The sequence below is a fragment of the Empidonax traillii genome, unplaced genomic scaffold (assembly GCF_003031625.1).
Source record: "Empidonax traillii isolate 1590-97213 ecotype Southwest subspecies unplaced genomic scaffold, ASM303162v1 scaffold761:size885847, whole genome shotgun sequence".
Taxonomy (NCBI): domain Eukaryota; kingdom Metazoa; phylum Chordata; class Aves; order Passeriformes; family Tyrannidae; genus Empidonax; species Empidonax traillii.
The window spans coordinates 863,793-881,515 of NW_020955954.1; the positions used below are offsets into that span (position 1 = coordinate 863,793).

General features: G+C 62.1%; 3 protein-coding genes across 7 annotated transcripts; all 3 read left to right on the plus strand.

Annotated features, from left to right (window-relative positions):
• Positions 1-258: 258 nt before the first annotated feature.
• SGTA (small glutamine rich tetratricopeptide repeat containing alpha) lies at positions 259-8,010 on the plus strand. 3 transcript variants are annotated; one of them, XM_027901032.1, is made up of 12 exons: positions 259-292; positions 1,351-1,501; positions 2,217-2,320; positions 2,487-2,571; positions 2,830-2,929; positions 3,915-4,019; positions 4,168-4,306; positions 4,950-5,012; positions 5,368-5,405; positions 5,788-5,877; positions 6,195-6,318; positions 6,750-8,010. In XM_027901032.1, the coding sequence occupies exons 2-11, from the start codon at positions 1,402-1,404 to the stop codon at positions 6,307-6,309; spliced, it is 939 nt and encodes a 312-aa protein (XP_027756833.1). In that variant the 5' UTR covers positions 259-292; positions 1,351-1,401; the 3' UTR covers positions 6,310-6,318; positions 6,750-8,010. The 3 variants fall into 3 exon arrangements, with proteins under 3 accessions (XP_027756833.1, XP_027756832.1, XP_027756834.1); XM_027901031.1 differs by having other exon boundaries at positions 262-311; XM_027901033.1 differs by lacking the exon at positions 259-292 and having other exon boundaries at positions 1,400-1,501; positions 6,755-8,010.
• Positions 8,011-8,896: 886 nt separating this feature from the next.
• On the plus strand, positions 8,897-12,397 carry SLC39A3 (solute carrier family 39 member 3). 3 transcript variants are annotated; one of them, XM_027901027.1, is made up of 4 exons: positions 8,897-8,938; positions 9,323-9,478; positions 9,928-10,206; positions 10,596-12,397. In XM_027901027.1, exons 3-4 carry the CDS (start codon positions 10,000-10,002, stop codon positions 11,328-11,330), a joined length of 942 nt encoding a protein of 313 aa, XP_027756828.1. In that variant the 5' UTR covers positions 8,897-8,938; positions 9,323-9,478; positions 9,928-9,999; the 3' UTR covers positions 11,331-12,397. The 3 variants fall into 3 exon arrangements, with proteins under 3 accessions (XP_027756828.1, XP_027756831.1, XP_027756829.1); XM_027901030.1 differs by having other exon boundaries at positions 9,323-9,458; positions 9,925-10,206; XM_027901028.1 differs by lacking the exon at positions 8,897-8,938 and adding an exon at positions 8,950-8,975.
• Positions 12,398-14,870: 2,473 nt separating this feature from the next.
• Positions 14,871-17,652, plus strand: DIRAS1 (DIRAS family GTPase 1). The gene is made up of 2 exons (XM_027901050.1): positions 14,871-14,945; positions 16,900-17,652. Exon 2 carries the CDS (start codon positions 16,924-16,926, stop codon positions 17,518-17,520), a length of 597 nt encoding a protein of 198 aa, XP_027756851.1. The 5' UTR covers positions 14,871-14,945; positions 16,900-16,923; the 3' UTR covers positions 17,521-17,652.
• The last annotated feature ends 71 nt before the right edge of the window (positions 17,653-17,723 follow it).

Consider the following 17,723-nt stretch of genomic DNA (forward strand, 5'->3'; position numbering starts at 1 on the left):
GGGAGGGGGGAAAGGCGGGGAATCCCCGCCGCGACCCTCAGAGCCGGCCCGGAGCGGGGCCGGGAGCGGGCGCGGAGCATCCCCGGGGTCCCGCCCGCCCGTTCCCATGGCAACGCCCCCGCCCGGTCGCCATGGCAACGCCCCGTCTCTATGGTACCGCCGGGGTGGGGCGGGGCGTGGAGTGCAAAGCCCCGCCCCTTTGCCGGCCGTGTAGGGGGGTGGGCGGGGTTATCGAGGCGCTTGCGCTCGGCGGGCCCGGCGCGTGCGCAGTGCGTGAGCGCGCCCGGCCCAGGCGAGTGTCGGGGTGTCCGGTGAGCGGGGCGGGACCGGGGACGGGAACGGGACACACCGGGACACACCGGGACACACCGGGACACGGCCCCGACAGCACCCGGCCCCGGGCACCGCCCGCGCCCGGCCCGCCGGCGGCAGCGGGAGCGAGAGCGGGGGGTGCCGGGGTACCCGGGAGCGGGGCGGCGGGAGGGACCGGGACCGGGCTGTCCCTCCCCATCAGGACCCTCCGCCCCCCGCCGGGCTGTACTCCCCGCGGGGAACCGCTCGCTCCGGTCCTGGTGGGGGCAGCGGGACCGGGGGCAGCGGGCCGGGATTACCGGGGGGTCCCGGGGCCCGGCGGGGTGTGGGGGTCTCGGTGCCGGGCCCGGTGCTGCTGCGGTGCCTCCCAGTGGGTCGGGCCCGGCTTAGCCGTGCCGGACTCTCCTTAAACCAGTTTAGTGTCTCAGTTAAACGCCCCTGGCTGTGCCACAAACCCAGTTCTGGCTCGGGGGGGGACCGAGCTCGGCTGCAGGAGCTGCATCCCGCGTCCTTCAGCACCTGCCTTGGGATCCCTGGGAATTCCCGGCCCCGGGATGTGCTTTTTTGGGGGGATCTCTCTGCTTTGGGTCCTCCCTCCCTTTCCCTGGCAGCCCTGCTCCCCGGCTCTGCTCGCAGGGGCAGAGCCCTTCAGCCCCTGGCTTTGGTTTCAGAACCGATCGTGCTCTGGGAGCAGAGAAGTGGGAGCTTTTGGTGGTGGAGTCTGGGTTTGTGTGTGCTGGTGTTTCGGTGCCTTAGAGCCCTGCAGGGCCTTTGAGTGTGTCCCTGGGCAGGAGCCCTTTGGGGCAGGACTGGGGGTGAATCCAGGCCTGGAGAGTTCCTAAAGGGGAGGGTCGTGGTGGCAGCAGAGTCTAATGGAGTTCTTTGGAATCTTTGGCCAGCCCTGAACAACCCTCTTATCCCCCAGAATCCATCCTGGGGTCCTGAACAACTCCCTTATCCCCCAGAACTCACCCTGAGGGGGAGCAGCAGCAAAGCTCCGGCTCCTGCTCTCTCCAGCCATGACTCTTCCATCTCCAGGTGTTTTTGGGAGCCCCCAGGAGTGCAGCCCAGCCCCCCAGAGCTCCCAGCATGGCAGACCAGAGGCGTCTGGCCTTCTCCATCATCCAGTTCCTGCACAACCAGCTGCAGAACGGGGGCATGTCCCCCGATGCCCAGGAGAGTTTGGAAGGTGGGTGGATGTGCCTGGGGATGCCTGTCCTGTTTCCTGCCCCTGGCTGAGCTGGGCTGTTCCTGACACCAAACCCTGCCGGAGATTTGGGGATCATTTGTCCCCTGGAGAGGTGTCCAGGGGTGCTGATTCCTTGTCTGCTCTCTGAGCTCTTTCAAAAGCAGATTAGCCCGAGGCAGGGATGGACCTGGGGTCAAAAACCTCCCTGACCCCGGGCTGGAGACTTACAGGGTTGGTTTGGGACGAGGTGGAGGCTCTTGGGGAGGTGTAAAAGGAGGGTTTTCGTGGCTGCAGGGAAGTGCTTTGTGCTTGGAGGGCGGTTTTCCCTCTTCTGCCCTCCAAGTGCTGCTCCCCAGGGTTTGTCCAGGCCCTTTCAGAGGGAAGGAGAGCACAGGGATCTTAAAAAAGGTCTCCTTAAGGAGCTTAAGGTTTAGTCTTTGGCCAGTGCATTTGTCCCAGGGAGAGGAGCAGGGGCACCTCTGTGGGGAGGGGGGCTGGGTGCCAGGAGGGGGCAGCTCCTGGTGCTTTGGGCTGTGAAGGGTGCCCAGCTCTGAGGTCCTGGCAGAATTTTATGGCCATGGCCCAGATCTGTGGGAAAGGTGTGGTTTGGGGGTTGTTTTTTTTCCCCCAGTTGTTTTAGAGCAATCCCACTGCTGAGGGTCAGGGCTGAGTGTGTGGGGTGGGGAGAGCTAATGACCTGCCTCTCCCTGTGCAGTGGCCATCCAGTGCCTGGAGACAGCTTTTGGGGTGTCCATGGAGGACCAGGGCCTGGCTGTGTCCCAGACTCTCCCCGAAATATTCGAGGCTGTTGCAGGGAAGGTGAGTGAGGGCCCCGACAGGCTGAGCTGCCTCCCCTGCAGCCCCAGCACCGAGTCCTGCTGGAACTCCAGGAGGCTGTGTGAGAGGGGAGTGTTTCGGGCTCGGATGTGCCTGGGAAGGGGGAGGTGTGGGAACCCTTATCTGAGCTTCTCCCTGTCCCTGGAAGGAGCTGGAACACAGCAGGACGAACTCGGAGCCCATCACCCCCTCTGAGGACGACGTGGCTGAGGCTGAGAGGCTCAAGACCGAGGGTAACTCCCCTGGGGCTGGGGGGTGACGAGGCTTTGGTGGGGACTGGGAAGGAGTCTGAATTCCCTGGCCCCTGGGGAGTGCTTGGGATGGGGAAGCAAAGGGAATGGCACAGGTGGGGAGGTTGGCACAGCAGCCTGCAAGTGCTGGGTCGGCCTTTCCCTTCATCCCAGGGTGTGTGGGATCTGGATCCAGGCCTCTGGCTTGGCTCTGGCCCTGTTTGTCCCTTGCTAACCATGGGTTTTCCACCGTGGTTTTAGGAAATGAGCAGATGAAGGCAGAAAACTTTGAGGCTGCTGTGTCTTTTTATGGCAAAGCCATCGAATTAAACCCGGCCAACGCTGTGTATTTCTGCAACAGGTACTGGAGCAGCTTCCTCAGGGCCTTTCACCTTAAATCCAGGGCTCCTCAGTGTTCAAAATCCCCTTTTTTTTTTTTTTTATTTTTTATTTTTATGATCCTGTGGGATTCTCGCTCTGTTCCTGGCTCGCTGCGTGGTTTGAGCTCACCATAACACACTTCCCTGTGCCTCCTGGCATCTCTGGCTGGGATGTGGGTGTGGAAATGACCTTTATTAGGCATTTGGGGGGGATGAGGGATGCCAGGAAAGGATGTCTGCCTCCATGCAGTTATCTCTGAGTGGGATGGAGAGGCTGGCTGGGAATAGGGGAGTGGAATGAGGGGAGCTGAGGGCTCATCACTGAGGGTTATACAGGTTGGTGTGTGCAGAGCTGGCTGGGGAAGTGGAGTTCTGTGTTCTTCAGTTCTGGGAAGCGTTTTGGAAGTTGGTGGGGAAGCAGTTGTTGGGTAAAACAGGCTCTGAGTCGGGGTTTGATTTGATTGCCTGCTTGCTGTGGGCACACAGGGGCACCTGGCCCCAGGAGCAACACACACCGATGATGTGGGGGGTGGTTTTGGGCTGGAAACTGGTGCTTTCAGCTGAGCTCTGTGTGAGTGTGTTGGTGCCACGAGGTTCTGGGCTGGGAGGGGACGTTGAGGCTTTGCTGAGCGTGTGGTGGCTTTAAAAGCAGTTTTGCCTCTGCGTGGGATGTGGGGAAGTGGATGGGAATGGTTGTTGTGTCTGAGAAACTGAGGGATAAGGGAGAACCAGGTTTCTCTGAGTTGGCAAGAGATCCTCCTGTGGGAATGTCCTCAGGAGGAGTCCCAGCCTGGGTTTGGGATCCCAGGGCAGGGAGCTGGGGTCGGGATGGCCCTCCCGGATGGGGCTGGGACGGGTTCAGCCTCACCCCCCACTGCCCCCTGTACAGCAGAGGGGGAACAGGGGAACTTCCCTCAGCCTGTTCCAGCTGCTCAGTGCTCCCTGCCCCTTCTCCCTGCCCTCCAGAGCTGCTGCCTACAGCAAACTTGGGAATTATGCAGGAGCAGTGAGGGACTGTGAACGGGCCATCGGCATCGACCCCAACTACAGCAAAGCCTACGGCAGGATGGGGTGAGTGGCAGCAGGACTGGGGCTGGAATTCCACTCCCTGGGCCACCTCTGTGCTCTGCCCTGCAGTGCCAGGGAGGGATCCCTGCTGTTCCAGCCCTGGGCAGGCTGGGAGGGCTTATCTGACTGGGGTTTGCTGTTCCTTTCCCAGCCTGGCCCTGTCCAGCCTGAACAAACACACAGAAGCTGTCGTGTACTACAAAAAGGCCCTGGAGCTGGACCCAGACAATGACACCTACAAATCAAACCTTAAAATAGCTGAACAGAAGATGAAGGAGACTCCCAGTCCGGTGAGTTGTGCAGCTGATTTGTCAGTTCAGGTTTTAGGGGGAGGTTTCCTCACCCCACAGGTGCCAATGATCCTGCTGGGAACATTGCACTGGAACCCGGAGAGGGGAAACAGTCACCTTGGGCTTGTTTGAAACAGCTGGAAAATGAGACTGGGGAGGGTTTTAAAACAGCATTTTTGCCTTAAGCAGTTTTTTTAATTAAATTGCTGCTAAATCCAGCTCCTTTATTTTCCCAGTGACCTGTTAGCAGCACAAAAAGGGATTTTAGGGGGCTCTTTTTTTCTTACAGAGATGGTTCTCTTGAAAAGAAACCTGGAGGTTTCCCAGCCAGGGAGCTGCTGGCTGCACTGCTGACCTGCTCCAGGCAGGACTGTGTTAGCTGATTATTTTGGAAGGGATTTTAACTTTCCAGAGGCATTTCCAGTGCAGGGGTGGGGGAGGGAGGTGTTTAATTTGGGAGCTGGGTCTCAGAGGGGGTGAGGAATGGAAGATGTCCCAGGGGGGTGGGACTGGGTGATCCTTTAGGTCCTTCCAGCCCAAACCATTCTGAGGTCCCTTGATGTGATCCCGCGATTCCCAGACTCTGGGAATGAGGTTTGGAAGTGAGGGGTGTCACCAGCAGCCCGTGGCTTCTCTGTTGCAGACTGGAGGCCCGGGAGGATTCGACTTGGCTGGGCTGCTGAACAACCCCGGCTTCATGAGCATGGTAAGCCCAGGCACAGATCCCAGCAGGGCTGCTGGGCTTGAATTCCCTCAGGGTGTGGCCCCAGTGCCTCCTCAGATGAGCCTGCTCTCCCTGGCTCCACTGCTGCTCTAGGGAAGCTGCTGGTGTTTCATTAAAGCTCCAATGAAAAGCCAGGGATTTACTCACTGTGGAGGGGCCTGTTGTGCATTAGGGCCTGTTCTGGTGTTGTGCTCTGCTCCTCCCTGTGCTGTTTTGGTCCTTTTGCTCCGTTTCAAAGCCTTTCTGCCTTCGCTTTGGGGTTGAGGGGCACAACATCTGCACAGCTCCCCCGTCTCTGACTAAACTGGGGGTTGTTCTTTCTCCTCTCCCAAAACAGGCGTCGAATCTGATGAACAACCCACAAGTACAACAGCTGTAAGTTGGATCCTGCTTGTGTTTCCTCTTGGAATGGCTCATTTGAGGCTCTCTGGGTGTGTTTGGCACTTGCTGCAGGTCTGGGCTGGTGGGAGCAGGAGGGAACTTGGGGGCAGGAGTGTGGGGGGAGCCTTCACACAGAAGGGGGAATCTGGGAACACAGGGACTGACAACTTTAGGAACATTTTTACTTATTGTGCAGCTTAATGTTCCTCTTCTGCAGATGAGGAATGAAAAGTTGTTGCAGGGGATTCCCTTGCAGATAATCCCTAATCCACGGGATGGGAAGGTGTTCCCGTTCCTTTGTGCTCTGGCGTAAACCAATTAATTTTGGTTTGTTTGTTTTTTGTTTGTTTCCTGCTCTGACTCTTCTCCCCCACAGCATGTCTGGGATGATTTCAGGAGGCCACAACACCATGGGAGCCACGGGCACCAGCCCCTCCACCAACGACCTCGCCAGCCTGATCCAGGCGTGAGTGGAGCTCTGGGGCTCCAGGGCCTGGGGACGGGGGCTTGGGGGTGCCCAGAACCTTTAAGATGTTGGGTGAGGTTGTGGCTCTTTGGGTGGTGGGAACTGCTGGCTGAGTGGCCTTTTGGGGTCCTGAGCAGACCTTGGTTCAGCGCCCGGGGGAGGTTTCAGTGTTGGGTTCTCCGGCGTTCCCGGGGGTTTTGGGAGCTGCTCAGTGGGGTTGTGACAATGGGCTGGGGAGCGTTCCCAGCCCCAGGCTGTGCTGGGGGGGCGAGAGCTCTGGTCCCACCCGTGTCCCCCCTGTGTCCCCTGTCCCTCAGGGGCCAGCAGTTTGCCCAGCAGATGCAGCAGCAGAACCCTGAACTAATAGAGCAGCTCCGGAGCCAGATCAGGAGTCGAACTCCAAGTGCCAGCAACGAGGACCAGCAGGAATGAGCTCTCCAGGTGAGATTCCAGCCAGGAATGCTGGGCCAGCTGGCTGGGGGTTGAGTTTAACTGATTTCTAATACACTTTGTGCTTTAATTGAGCCTTTGGTGCCTCTCTGGGGGCCAGAGGGGTCACCTCACCTTCTCCCACCCTGGGGACCCACAGACCAGTCTGGGCTCCGTGGTTAAAAACCCAAATGGTTCCACTTTAATTTTAATTTTTATAAAGTTTTTTTACTAAATTAATTTTTTTTTTAATGAAAGGAGTGGGGTTTTTTCACTAAAGAAGTTTGTGGTTTTTTACTGAAGAAGTTTTTTGTTTTTTGATTTTTGTTTTTTTTTGCTGAAGGAGTTGTTTGTGTTTTTTTTCATCAAACTTTATTAAAATGGCTAAACTTCCTTTCCTCCCAGGTTGAATTTGCCCCTCTCTCCTCTCCTTCTCTCCGCAGCACAGCCCGGGGGAACTTTGGTGTTTGCTTTAAAAACTGGAAGCCATGTGCGTGTTGCCATTTCTTGAGTTGGAAGTGTCCAAGAAGGGGGGGAAATATGATGGAAAAAAAAAAGAAAAAAAACCAAACCCCAAACCCCTTTCTCTGACCTGCATGTTCAAGACAGACTCACTCTCTGTCCCCGGTCCTCGGCCCTGCTCCCCCCTCTCACCCTTCCCATTCATCCTTTTCCTCCTGGAAGAGCCAGCAGGCTGAACACAGACCAGCATCGAGGCTTTCTAACAGAACTGGGGGACCCACATGGATGCAGTTCCATGGGATTTGCTCCCTTGGGGATTTTTTTTTTTTTAACCCATTTTTGAAGACCGAAGCCCCCGTCACTCCAGGACTCCTCAGCTCTCCTGCCCCTGGGCCACTTCCAAGAAGTGTTGAAGCCCCTCCTAACCCAGTCCTGCCGCTCGTGAGACAACGTTGTGACCTCTCTGGAGATCCTGGGATCTCGTGGCCTCCGGGATTTTGGTTCATTAGCGGGACTGCAGTCCCCGCTCGGGGCTGGGGCGGCTTTGCCAGCGTCGTTATCCCGGCAGTTTGGTGCTCCCCTCTCCCAGGTAAACGTTGGGGGGGAAGCTGGGACTGGACAGGCAGAACGTCCCCACGTGCTCCTCGTGCACGTCTTGGGGTTCATTCTCCCGGAAAGTCCTGACGAAGCTTTAGGAATTCTGGCTGTGTGGGAGCGATCGGGGTCGGCTCGGACGGTGAGGGAGGTTAAAGGTGTTTTTCGTGTTTAAAAGGAGTTTTTCTTGTTTGTTTTTTTTTTTTTTTATTTTAAATCTTTTCTGCATGTAAGTAACCACCTGGCTGACTGTGCTCGTGTAGGGATAGAGGTGGCCAGGGTAGAGCAGAGGGAATAAAACGTTTGGATCAAGGAAACAAGTGGCTGCTGGTTCAACCGTGAGGGGCTGGGGAGGGAGAAGCCCCTGGAGCCGCCTCAGGCCCCGCCTTGGGTGAGCCCAAAGCTCCCCAAAAGTACCTTACTGAGGCCAGAGACTTTTCTATCCACTCGGGCTCAGTCTGAAAGCAGTTTTTTGGGAGTGGTGGGGCAGGGAGGGGGAAGGTGGGAGGTGGGCGAGGCCCTGGGGAGCCCTGCGGGAGTGAGCAGGGACGGCGGGAGATGAATATCATGGCAAAACTGACCTGTAAATGCTCCATGAAGTTACTGTGGTTCATGTCACTTGTGAGGAATAAACCATTTGGACACTTTTCGTTGTTCTCCCTCGTGCCCGGGTGGCTCAAGGGGCCCCTTCCCAGAGGCTTCTGTGGGGTCAGGGCTCTGCTCCCCCAGGGCTGGGGCACATTTTGTCCCCCTCTGCCCTCTTGTTTTTTTGTTCTTCCCTGCTGGAATTCTCATCCCGTGTGTTTCTGCAGCACAGAAATAGGAAATCTTTCTCTCCAGCTGCTCTTTGCAGCCCGACAAAAGGGGTTTTACACTCCAGCACAGCACGGGAAGAAAATGTACCCAGAATTATCCAAAAAGAAGAAACCACGGGTGGTTCCCCCCTCCCTGTTTTCTGCTCATTTCAGTGCTGTTCCCTTCCCTTGCCCTCCTTGTCCTTTTGTAACTTGTTCTCTTTCTCCGCCTCTCTTGGTTTTCTTTTCACACCTCTGAGCTCCGCGTGCAGCTTTCCAGGGGGAATTGCTGCTGCCCTGCAGGGCCGTGGCCGGTCCTTGATGCCTGCTTTTTAACTTTTCCTGCCAGACTCCCACGTTCCCCAGCTCCTCTGGGAGCCGACAGCGAAAATAATGGAATTTTACGGGATTTTTAGGTTCCCTTCAGCTCTCGCCGGGGGGGGCTGCAGTTTTGTGCGCTCTAACCGCAAGCAGCTGGAAAGCTGTAAGAGCAGGGGCTGGCGGGTGGAGGGCGCTGTCCCGGGGGGGGTTTCCCATTCCCGGCTCTCCCGGTTCCCGCCGCTCCCGCTCAGCACCGGACAGCGCTGCGGTCCCGCCGCTGCCCCGGAACCCGCGGTGGGGGGGCCGCGTTTCCCGCGGAGCTCAATCCCGGCCGCGCCCCGGCGGGTTGATGGGCGGCTCGCGCGGCCAATCAGCGGCCGGCTCTCCGGCGGCAGCCAATGGGAGCGCGTCGTGGGCGGGCGCGAGCGGGGCGGCCGGGCCGGGGAGCGGCGGGACCGGCCGTGAGTGAGGGGGGGGCGGTTACCGGGGCAACGGGAGGTGAGGGGGGGCCGAGGGGCGTCGGGAGGGGATGGAGGGGCCGGGAGGGGACACGGAGGGGTCATAGCGGGGGTGGGGGAGCCGGGGGGGTGTGGGGGACAGGGCCCCCCTCCCCGTCTGAGGGTTCAAGAGGGATCCTGGGCCTGTGTGAGGGGCTGGGGCCGGGCCCCTCCTCGCCTTGAGGGGCCTTGGGTGGACCCCAACCCCTTGTGACGTGACCTCAAGGGGTTTCAGGGCTTGGAAGTGCTGGGACAAGCGTGGCTGTGGGGAAGGCGTCCTGTTTTCAGCAGAAAACCTGGGATTTAGGGGTTGGCGGATCAGGACACCCTTTGCTTTCCCTCCCACAGGGCCCCGCCTGCTTTACAGAATACTTCTCGTTCCTCGGATGCTTCATTCTGTGCCACTAATCCGAGCACTACCTGAGCTAATCCTTCCTTCCAGGCTGGTGCCACAGCCTGGGTGTCGGTGCTGCTGCTGCAGGAGCAGCTCAGGAGAGCCACCAGGTATTCCTGGGGATTCCTTTTCCTCTGGAATGCTTCCAGCCCTGCTCAGGGACACTGGCTGCAGCTGCACTCAGGAGCTCGAGGCTCTGGCGGGGGCTGGTTTGGGTTGAAATCAGGAAAGAGAGGGAAAACCCTGAGGTTGGGAGGTTTCTGGGAGGCAGCCAGAGGTGTGGGTTTCTTTCCTCGTGGTTAAAACCCGGCAGCTGACCCACTGGTTGGGCTCAGCCGGGTCCCACAGCAGGACTGGGGCGTTTCCCTGTCACAGGGTGGCTGTTCCAGATAAAACCTTTTAAAAGCTTGGCTGTTTTGGGGTGGCCCCAACAACTCATTTACAGGGATTGTTAATTCCAGCAGCGCTTCCAGGTTGCTTTTTTACTGCAATTACGCTTTTCCCTGGCGGTTCCCGTGGGTCATAAAGGCAAGCTCCCTGCTTTCCCCCCTTCCCACAGGTGCTGACCCCGGGAGCAGCTTTCCCTGGGGGTGTGTCCGTGCTCATGTGCCCGCCCTGAGCCCCCCCCAGGATGAGGATCGTGGTGGCCAAGGTGCTGTGCCTGCTGGGCATCTGTGTGCTGGTGCTGGCGGGGGCCCTGCTGCCCGTGAGGCTCATCCAGGCCGACCACGAGAAGGCTCAGCACTCCAGGAAGGTCCTGGCCCTCTGGAATTCCTTCGGAGGGGGCGTCTTCCTGGCCACCTGCTTCAACGCCCTGCTGCCAGCTGTGAGGGGCAAGGTGAGTGCTGGCCATGCCCCTGCAGGGTCCCAGCCCTCCAGGGAGTGGGGGTGAGGAGGGGTTTGTGTCCAGCTGGACGTGGAGCCCCCTCAAACCTCTGTGCCTGATGCCCTCATATGGTGAGGGTGAGCTGTGCCCACCTCCCTGCCCTCCTGCTGGCTGCCCCCACGGGGTCACTGGGGCTTTGGGGCATTTTTGGGGGGGTGAGGATCCCAACCCCATGTGTTTGGAACGTGGGAAGGCAGAAGGATCCCCTGTCTCGTGGCAGGGTCTCCAAGGGTGTTGGAGCATCCTGGATCGGTCCAGCACCCCCGTGGGGCTGTGTGAGCACAGCGGGAATGTTCCCCCTGGAGGGAGGGATTCACTGTGGATCCTTTGCCTCCCCCCAGCTGGATGAAGTCCTCAAGCAGGGGAACGTGACCACGGACTACCCGGTGGCCGAGACCATCGTCATGGTTGGCTTCTTCGTCACGGTCTTCGTGGAGCAGCTGATCCTGAGCTGCCAGAAGGAGAAGCCCTCCTTCATCGACCTGGAGACCTTCAACGCGGGCTCGGACGGCGGCAGCGACTCGGAGTACGAGAGCCCCTTCATCGCCTCTCCCCGGGGCCGGGCCCTGTACGGGGAGCACGGGGGGCACCCCCCGCACCTGAGCCTGCCCGAGCTGTCCCGCTCCGGCCCCCTGCGCCTGCTGGGGCTGGTCTTCGCCCTGTGCACGCACTCCATCTTCGAGGGGCTGGCCCTGGGGCTGCAGGAGGACGGCGGCAAAGTCATCAGCCTGTTCCTGGGCGTGGCCATCCACGAGACGCTGGTGGCCGTGGCGCTGGGCATCAGCATGGCCCGGGCCGCGCTGCCGCTCCGGGACGCGGCCAAGCTGGCCCTGGCCGTGTGCCTCATGATCCCGCTGGGAATCGGCGTCGGGATGGGCATCCAGAGCGCCCGCAGCGCCGCCGGCGACGTCGTGTCCCTGCTCCTGCAGGGCATGGCCGGCGGCACCTTCCTCTTCGTCACCTTCTTCGAGATCCTGGCCAGGGAGCTGGAGGACAAGAGCCAGCGGCTGCTCAAGGTGCTGTGCCTGGTGCTGGGCTACGCCCTGCTGGCCGGGCTGGTGCTCATCCCGTGGTGAGCCGGGGCCCTCGGCACGCCAAGCTCGCCGGGAGCAGCCGCCCCTCCCGCCGCAGGGAGGCCGGAGCACCGCGGGCAGGGGGGACAGCCCAGCACAGGGGGCCCTCCCGAGGTTACCTGCAGGAGGAGGATTTCTTCCCACATGCTCACAGGGAGATGATGAGGAACGTCCCGAGGGGGTGTCCCTGGAGATCAGCTGGCACAAACTATAAGGACCTGGTTAAAGGCTGCTTCCGAGAGCTCCTCGAGTGTGTGTGGCTTCCTGCAACCTCCACAATGCCCCTCTCCCTCCTGCCCCTCGCCCACCCTCTGGAACGAGCTGGGAGCCTGGTCCAGAGGCTCTGAGGAGGTGAGAAACAGGACCAGAACCGGAGGAGCAGGTGGGAGCAGGGATTGCTGGGCTAAGCTGCTTTGGCTGGCTTAGTTTGGAGCAAAACCTGGTGGTAAGAGCTGCCTAAAATAACAGCCCTGTGGGGCTCTGGCGTTCCCGGGGTGCTGCTCCCTCCGGCACAGCTCCCAGTGCAGCCCCCCAGGGCTCAGGGAGCGGGGCTTTCCCAGGGATTGATGGAGAAACGAGGCCGGGCCCCCCTCCCCTCCTTCCTTCTCTGCGTCTCATCCATATGCTGAGCATTCCCTAAGGAAAAACCTCCAGCAGTGTGCTAACAGAGTGTTTGGAAATCATAGGATGAATCCCGGGATGGTTTGGGTTGGAAGGGAACTTAAAGCTCATCTCGTCCCACCCCCTGCCAGGGGCAGGGACACCTTCCACCAGAACAGGTTGCTCTAAGCCTTGGACGATTCCAGGGATGGAGCAAATCCTTGCATTATCCCTGTCCATTCCCTGGCACTCCCAGGGCCCGGGATGCAGGAGCTTGCAAGAAACGGGCAATAACAATCTCCAGCATTAATATTTCAGGGAAAGCACTTGTGTTCTCAGGGCTCTGCAGGGAGAGGGGTTGAGCAGTCGGAGCAGGGGCTGCTCCCAAGGCTTTTCCAAGCTTCCAGAGGAATGGAATCTCTTCCCTGGGAGGGGGGAGGTGAGCTGGTGGAAGGGCTGCTGAGAGACACGAGCAGGGCCCCGGGGACGCTGTGTGCGCCGCTGATCCCTTTGGATGTGCTCTCCGGGGTGAGGAGCTGGGATCAGAGGCTGGAGCTGGGAACGAGCTCCCCCCCCAGCTGTGTGGCACAGCCGGGCTCAGGCAGGGGCTGCATTTTAATTACCCGGAGCCGCCGCTCCCGCAGCAGCTTCCGCCGGGCTCCTGGAAGCGCTGATGGAATCGCAGGGATGGCGCAGTGCCGGCAGCGGGAAGGAGGCTCGGAGCCGCCGCGGTGGCCCAGCTGCAGCATATGGAGGCAGCTGAGCATCATCTGACAGATCCTGGGGCTCGTTAGTTTAATTGCTGCAACATCCCCGAGTCAATTAATCTTCCTTTGAAAACCTGGAGTGGAAGGGGGGGGGCGGAGGGAGGTTATTTTGGGCCTGGGATGACACAAACGAGCAGGATGAGGGGAACGTGATTTGCCTCGGCGTGGTAAAGCCTCGGGGCTGTCTCACCTCTCTTAGGGGGTGATATCGAACCCCGGGGGGGGGTCTCTGTGCTGGGAGGGGGCAAGGGGGGAGAGGTGACACCGTGCTGAGTGTCCCTTTTTGTGCCATGTCCTGCCTTTCACACCCTCCTCCTGCTGGAGTTCGGGATCGGGGCTGCCCTGGGGGAGCTGTGAAGTGCCAGGGGGTGCTGAGCTCCCCAATCCTCATCCTGCTGCCCCTGGGGGGCTTATCCAAGGTACCATCCTGTGCTCTGGGGTGGGTGTCGGAGCGGAGGAGGCTCCCAATAAACTCCCTGTCCTTCTCCCCTCGCTGTCACTCGGTTATTTGGTGTCCCCCGTGGCTGCTCCACGTCCGGCTCACGCGGCACCTGCATGTGCTGCCCCCTCAGCAGCCAAATCCCCCCTGTGCGGACCCCCCGAGCCCTGCTGAGCTCAGAGAGGGGCCAGGACCCTCCAGCACCCCCCGCCCAGCAGGGCTGTGATTCAGCCCTGCGTGAGCAGCCGCCCCGCTGCGTCAGGCCCGGCGGGGAGCTGGGGGCTCAATGGAACGAGGAGGAGCCGCAGCAGAACCATCCAGGGAGCTCATTCATTCCCTCTAACGAGGAGTGTCCACCGGCGCTGTGGGGGGATTGGGGGGGGGCTGCGGCTGCCACCCCCCTCCTTGGGCCTTGTCACCTCGCGGGCAGGGCCGGGGTCCCCGTGGGCCCCCCCTGCTCCCGCTGGGATGTGGTGCCAGTGCGTGGGTGCTGCCGTGGCCCGGTGCCTGCTGCCTGCTATTAATAGCAGCTGCGGATTTTAATTGCTGCTGCTCAGGAAGGGGGGGACGCGGGAGCCCCCCTGGCCCGGCCCTGGCAGACCCTGGCTGTGACAAGCACTTTGTGACCCCCAGGGCCACCAGTCACCTCCAGCCCACCCTGTGACAGTGCAGAGAGCTGGGGACAGTCACCCTTGGGCCGTTCTGGTCCCTCTCAGACACGAGGGGGGGTCCCAGCCAGCACTTGGGGGTCCCAGAGCGTCACAGAGGCCCCTCTGGGGTGTTGGGGCTCTGCCATGGGGAGATAACACTGGTTGGTGACAAAGGCCCCTGGTCCTGCACTGGGGTGGCACTGCGGCCTCTGTGTCCCCAAAGCCTGACCCCGCTGACCAAGACACTCCCAAATACCCCGGGGGCTCACGGCACCCTCTGCCAGGTTGTGGTGTTGGCATCTGCCTGTCCTGTCCCTGTGTCCCCTGTCACCACCTGCCCACGAGTGCCTGGGCTGTTCCTCCTTGTGTGGGTCTGTGTGACCTGTGTCCACGTGTGATTCCTGTCTGTGTGTCCCCATCCCCAGGAATCTCTGTCCGTGTGTCTGTGCGTCCCTCTGTCCCCATCCCCACATGTCCCCATCTCTCCACGTGTCCCTGTCTGTGTGTCCCTGTTTGTGGGACCCCATCCCTGTGTATCCCTGTCTGTCTGTCCGTCCCCATCCCTTGCCATGTGTCACCATCTGTGTGTTCCTGTCCCCATCCCTGCGTGTCCCTGTCTGTGTGTCCCCATCCCGTGGGTTCTTGTCTGTCTGTCCCCATCCCTGTCCGCGTGTCCGTGTCTGTGCGTTTCCATCCCGTGTATCCCCATCTGTTTGTCCCTGTCGGTCTGTCCCCATCCCTGTCGGTCTGTCCCCATCCCTGTCGGTCTGTGCCCATCCCTGTCGGTCTGTCCCCATCCCTGTCCGTGCATCCCCGTCCCTCTGTCCCCATCCCCGTCCCGCCGTGTCCCGGAGCCGTTCGGGCCCGGGGGTCCGGGGCCCCGGGCGGGGCGGGCGCGGCGGGCGGGGCCGGCGGCGGGGCGGGATCGGCTCTGCGGCGGCCGCACCGCACCGAGCCGAGCCGAGCCGAGCCGAGCTGAGCCGAGCCCCGCCGAGCCGAGCCCGAGCCGGCCCCGCCGCACCGGCCCCAGCGCCGCCGCAGCGAGCCCCGCCGAGCCGAGCCGGGCGGAGCGGAGCCGCCTCGCCGGGGCCGCCCCGGGCCGGGCCATGCGCTGAGGCCGCCGCGCCGCCCGCAGCCAAGGGCGGATCCCGGGCAGGACACGGTGAGGCGGCGGCGGCGGCACCGCAATGCGACCGGCGCGGCGGGGGGACCGGGGCTGCCCCCGGCACGGGCGGGGAGTGGGGCGGTGGGACCCGCGACCCTGCCCCGCCACCCCTCCAGCCGCGGCTCCTGCCCCTCCATCTCCACCCCGAGCGGGATGCTCGTCCATCCTGCCCCTTCTCCTGCCTCTCCATCTCCATCCTGCCCTTCTCCCTGCTCCTCCATCTCCATCCTGCCCCTACGCCCAGCCCCTTCTCCTGCCTCTCCACCTCCATCCTTGCTCTTCCCCTGTCTCTCCATCTCCATCCTGAGCGGGATGCTCATCCATCCTGCTCTTCTTCTGCCCCTCCAATCCAGCTCCTTCTCCTGCCCCTTCATCCCTCCATCCTGCCCTGCCCCTTCCCAGTCTCTCTCTCCATCCTGCTCCTTCACCCCTGCTCTGCCCCTGCCCTCCATCACGACCCCCAGCCCCTCCACCAGCTGTTTGTCACCCCCAGTGCTGGGGGCCCAAGTGGGAGGGTACTGGGGGGTGCTGGGGGGAGCAGAGCCCCCCGGCAGGATCCAGCCCGGGCTGGCAGGTGGTCCCGTGCCCAGGAGCTGAGGGGGCGCCGTGCTCTGGACCCTCAGGCACCAAGGGCTGGTTGGGATTGGGGCACTGCTGGGCACAGGCCAGGGGTGACCCCAAAGGGCCCCCTCAGGTTCCTGGAAGGTCCATCCAGCCCACCCCCTCACCCCAGTGCCCCCCACCATGGCTGCGAGGCCAGGGAGGCTTTCAGCTGTGCCTGGGGCAGGTGCGATGGGACACTGGGAAGGGACAGGTGTGACGCTCAGGTGGGAAGGGCAGGACCTTGTCCAGCCCTGGCTGAGGTTGGACGTTCCCAGGCGCCAGCTCAGCCCCAGCCCCCGCTCCATCCCCAGCCCCAGTGCTGGTGACGCTTCCAGCGTGGTGGGATCTGAGGAGCCCACGGTGGGATGAGCTCCTTGGGCGCCCGAGGCCACAGGGATGGGCTCCTCCAGCTCCCAACCTCACCAGCTCTGGGGTTTGGGGATGTACCAGAGTATTGGGGCTCCTCTGTGGGATCTGGACCCCCCGGGGCCATAGGGTGGGAATGCAGCAGCCCCTGGGGACCCTCGTGGGGCAGAGGTGGTGCTGCCACCCCTGTGCTGCCCTGGGGACACCGAGGCAGGGCCAGCCCAGGGCTCAGCATCGGCAGCTCTTTGTGCCCCCTCATTTCACACCCCAGGAATGCGCCACTGGGGGGGGCACTGGGGACTCTGCCCAGGCCTGGGGACCCTGTCCCTGAGAGTGGGCACTGAGGTTTGGCAGCCTAAGGGTGGCCATGGGGGCCTCTGAGCCTGCAGGTCACCAGCCCACAGCCCACCCCTGTGCCACACTCTGCCCGGTGCCCACATCCCTCTGCTCCCTGACACATCCCCGGGCTGGGAGCGGAGCAGAGGGATGACACAGGTGGCACAGGGCAGGACAGGGTGGCAGGGGGTGACAGGGCACAGTGCAGGGTGACAGGGGCCGACAGGACATTTGGCAGCGTGGCCTGTGTGGGAAATGGCACCTCCGTACCTGGGGCAGGGCCCGAGAGCCCGGGTGGGCGCTCCAGGTGTCACCACGTCCCAGCGGCCGCCCCAGCTCCTGCTGCCCGGGGGGGGCTCTGGGGGTCCCTGCCCAGCACAGCCCCCCCAGCCTGTCGCCCTGGCGGCCTCGGCCGCAGCCGCGGTGCCGGTGGCCGCGCTCGGCCATATGGCCACAGCGGGTGCCCGGTAAAAATAGCCAAGGCGGCCGCACCCCGGCCCGGGCGGCAAGGGCGTCCCAAGGGCACGGTGGGGCCCGACCCCCGCCTGGAGCTGCACCTCAAGGGGGGCTCCCTGCTGCTCTTGGGGGGGGGGTCCATCCCAACCTCCCCCTGCTCCCGGCGTGACACCCCCCTGTCCCCCCGCAGCGGCTCCAGCACCTCCGGGCCAAGATGCCGGAGCAGAGCAACGACTACCGCGTGGTGGTTTTCGGCGCCGGCGGCGTCGGCAAGAGCTCGCTGGTGCTGCGCTTCGTGAAGGGGACCTTCCGAGACACCTACATCCCCACCATCGAGGACACCTACCGCCAGGTGATCAGCTGCGACAAGAGCGTGTGCACCCTGCAGATCACCGACACCACCGGCAGCCACCAGTTCCCGGCCATGCAGCGCCTCTCCATCTCCAAGGGCCATGCCTTCATCCTCGTCTTCTCCGTCACCAGCAAGCAGTCGCTGGAGGAGCTGAAGCCCATCTACCAGCAGATCGTGCAGATCAAGGGCAGCGTGGAGAGCATCCCCATCATGCTGGTGGGCAACAAGTGCGACGAGACGCAGCGGGAGGTGGAGAGCAGGGAGGGGGAGGCCATGGCCAAGGAGTGGAAATGCGCCTTCATGGAGACCTCGGCCAAGATGAACTACAACGTCAAGGAGCTCTTCCAGGAGCTGCTGAACCTGGAGAAGAGGAGGAACGTGAGCCTCACCATCGACGGGAAGCGCTCCAGCAAGCAGAAGAGGACAGACAAAATCAAGGGGAAGTGCAGCATCATGTAGAGAGCCCCGGACTGGCCCGTGCCCCACCTCCGGACCCCCCTTCTCCCCTCCCCACGGCCGGACGTGGCAGTGGCATCGCAGCGGGACCGTCCCCTCGTCCTCCGTGTGCCATCACTGTGACTGTGCGGGGACGCCTGCGCTCGCCCCGGGGCTGGGGGTGAAGATGGGGCGTCCCCCCGAGCCGAGGGACACGCGGGGCACGG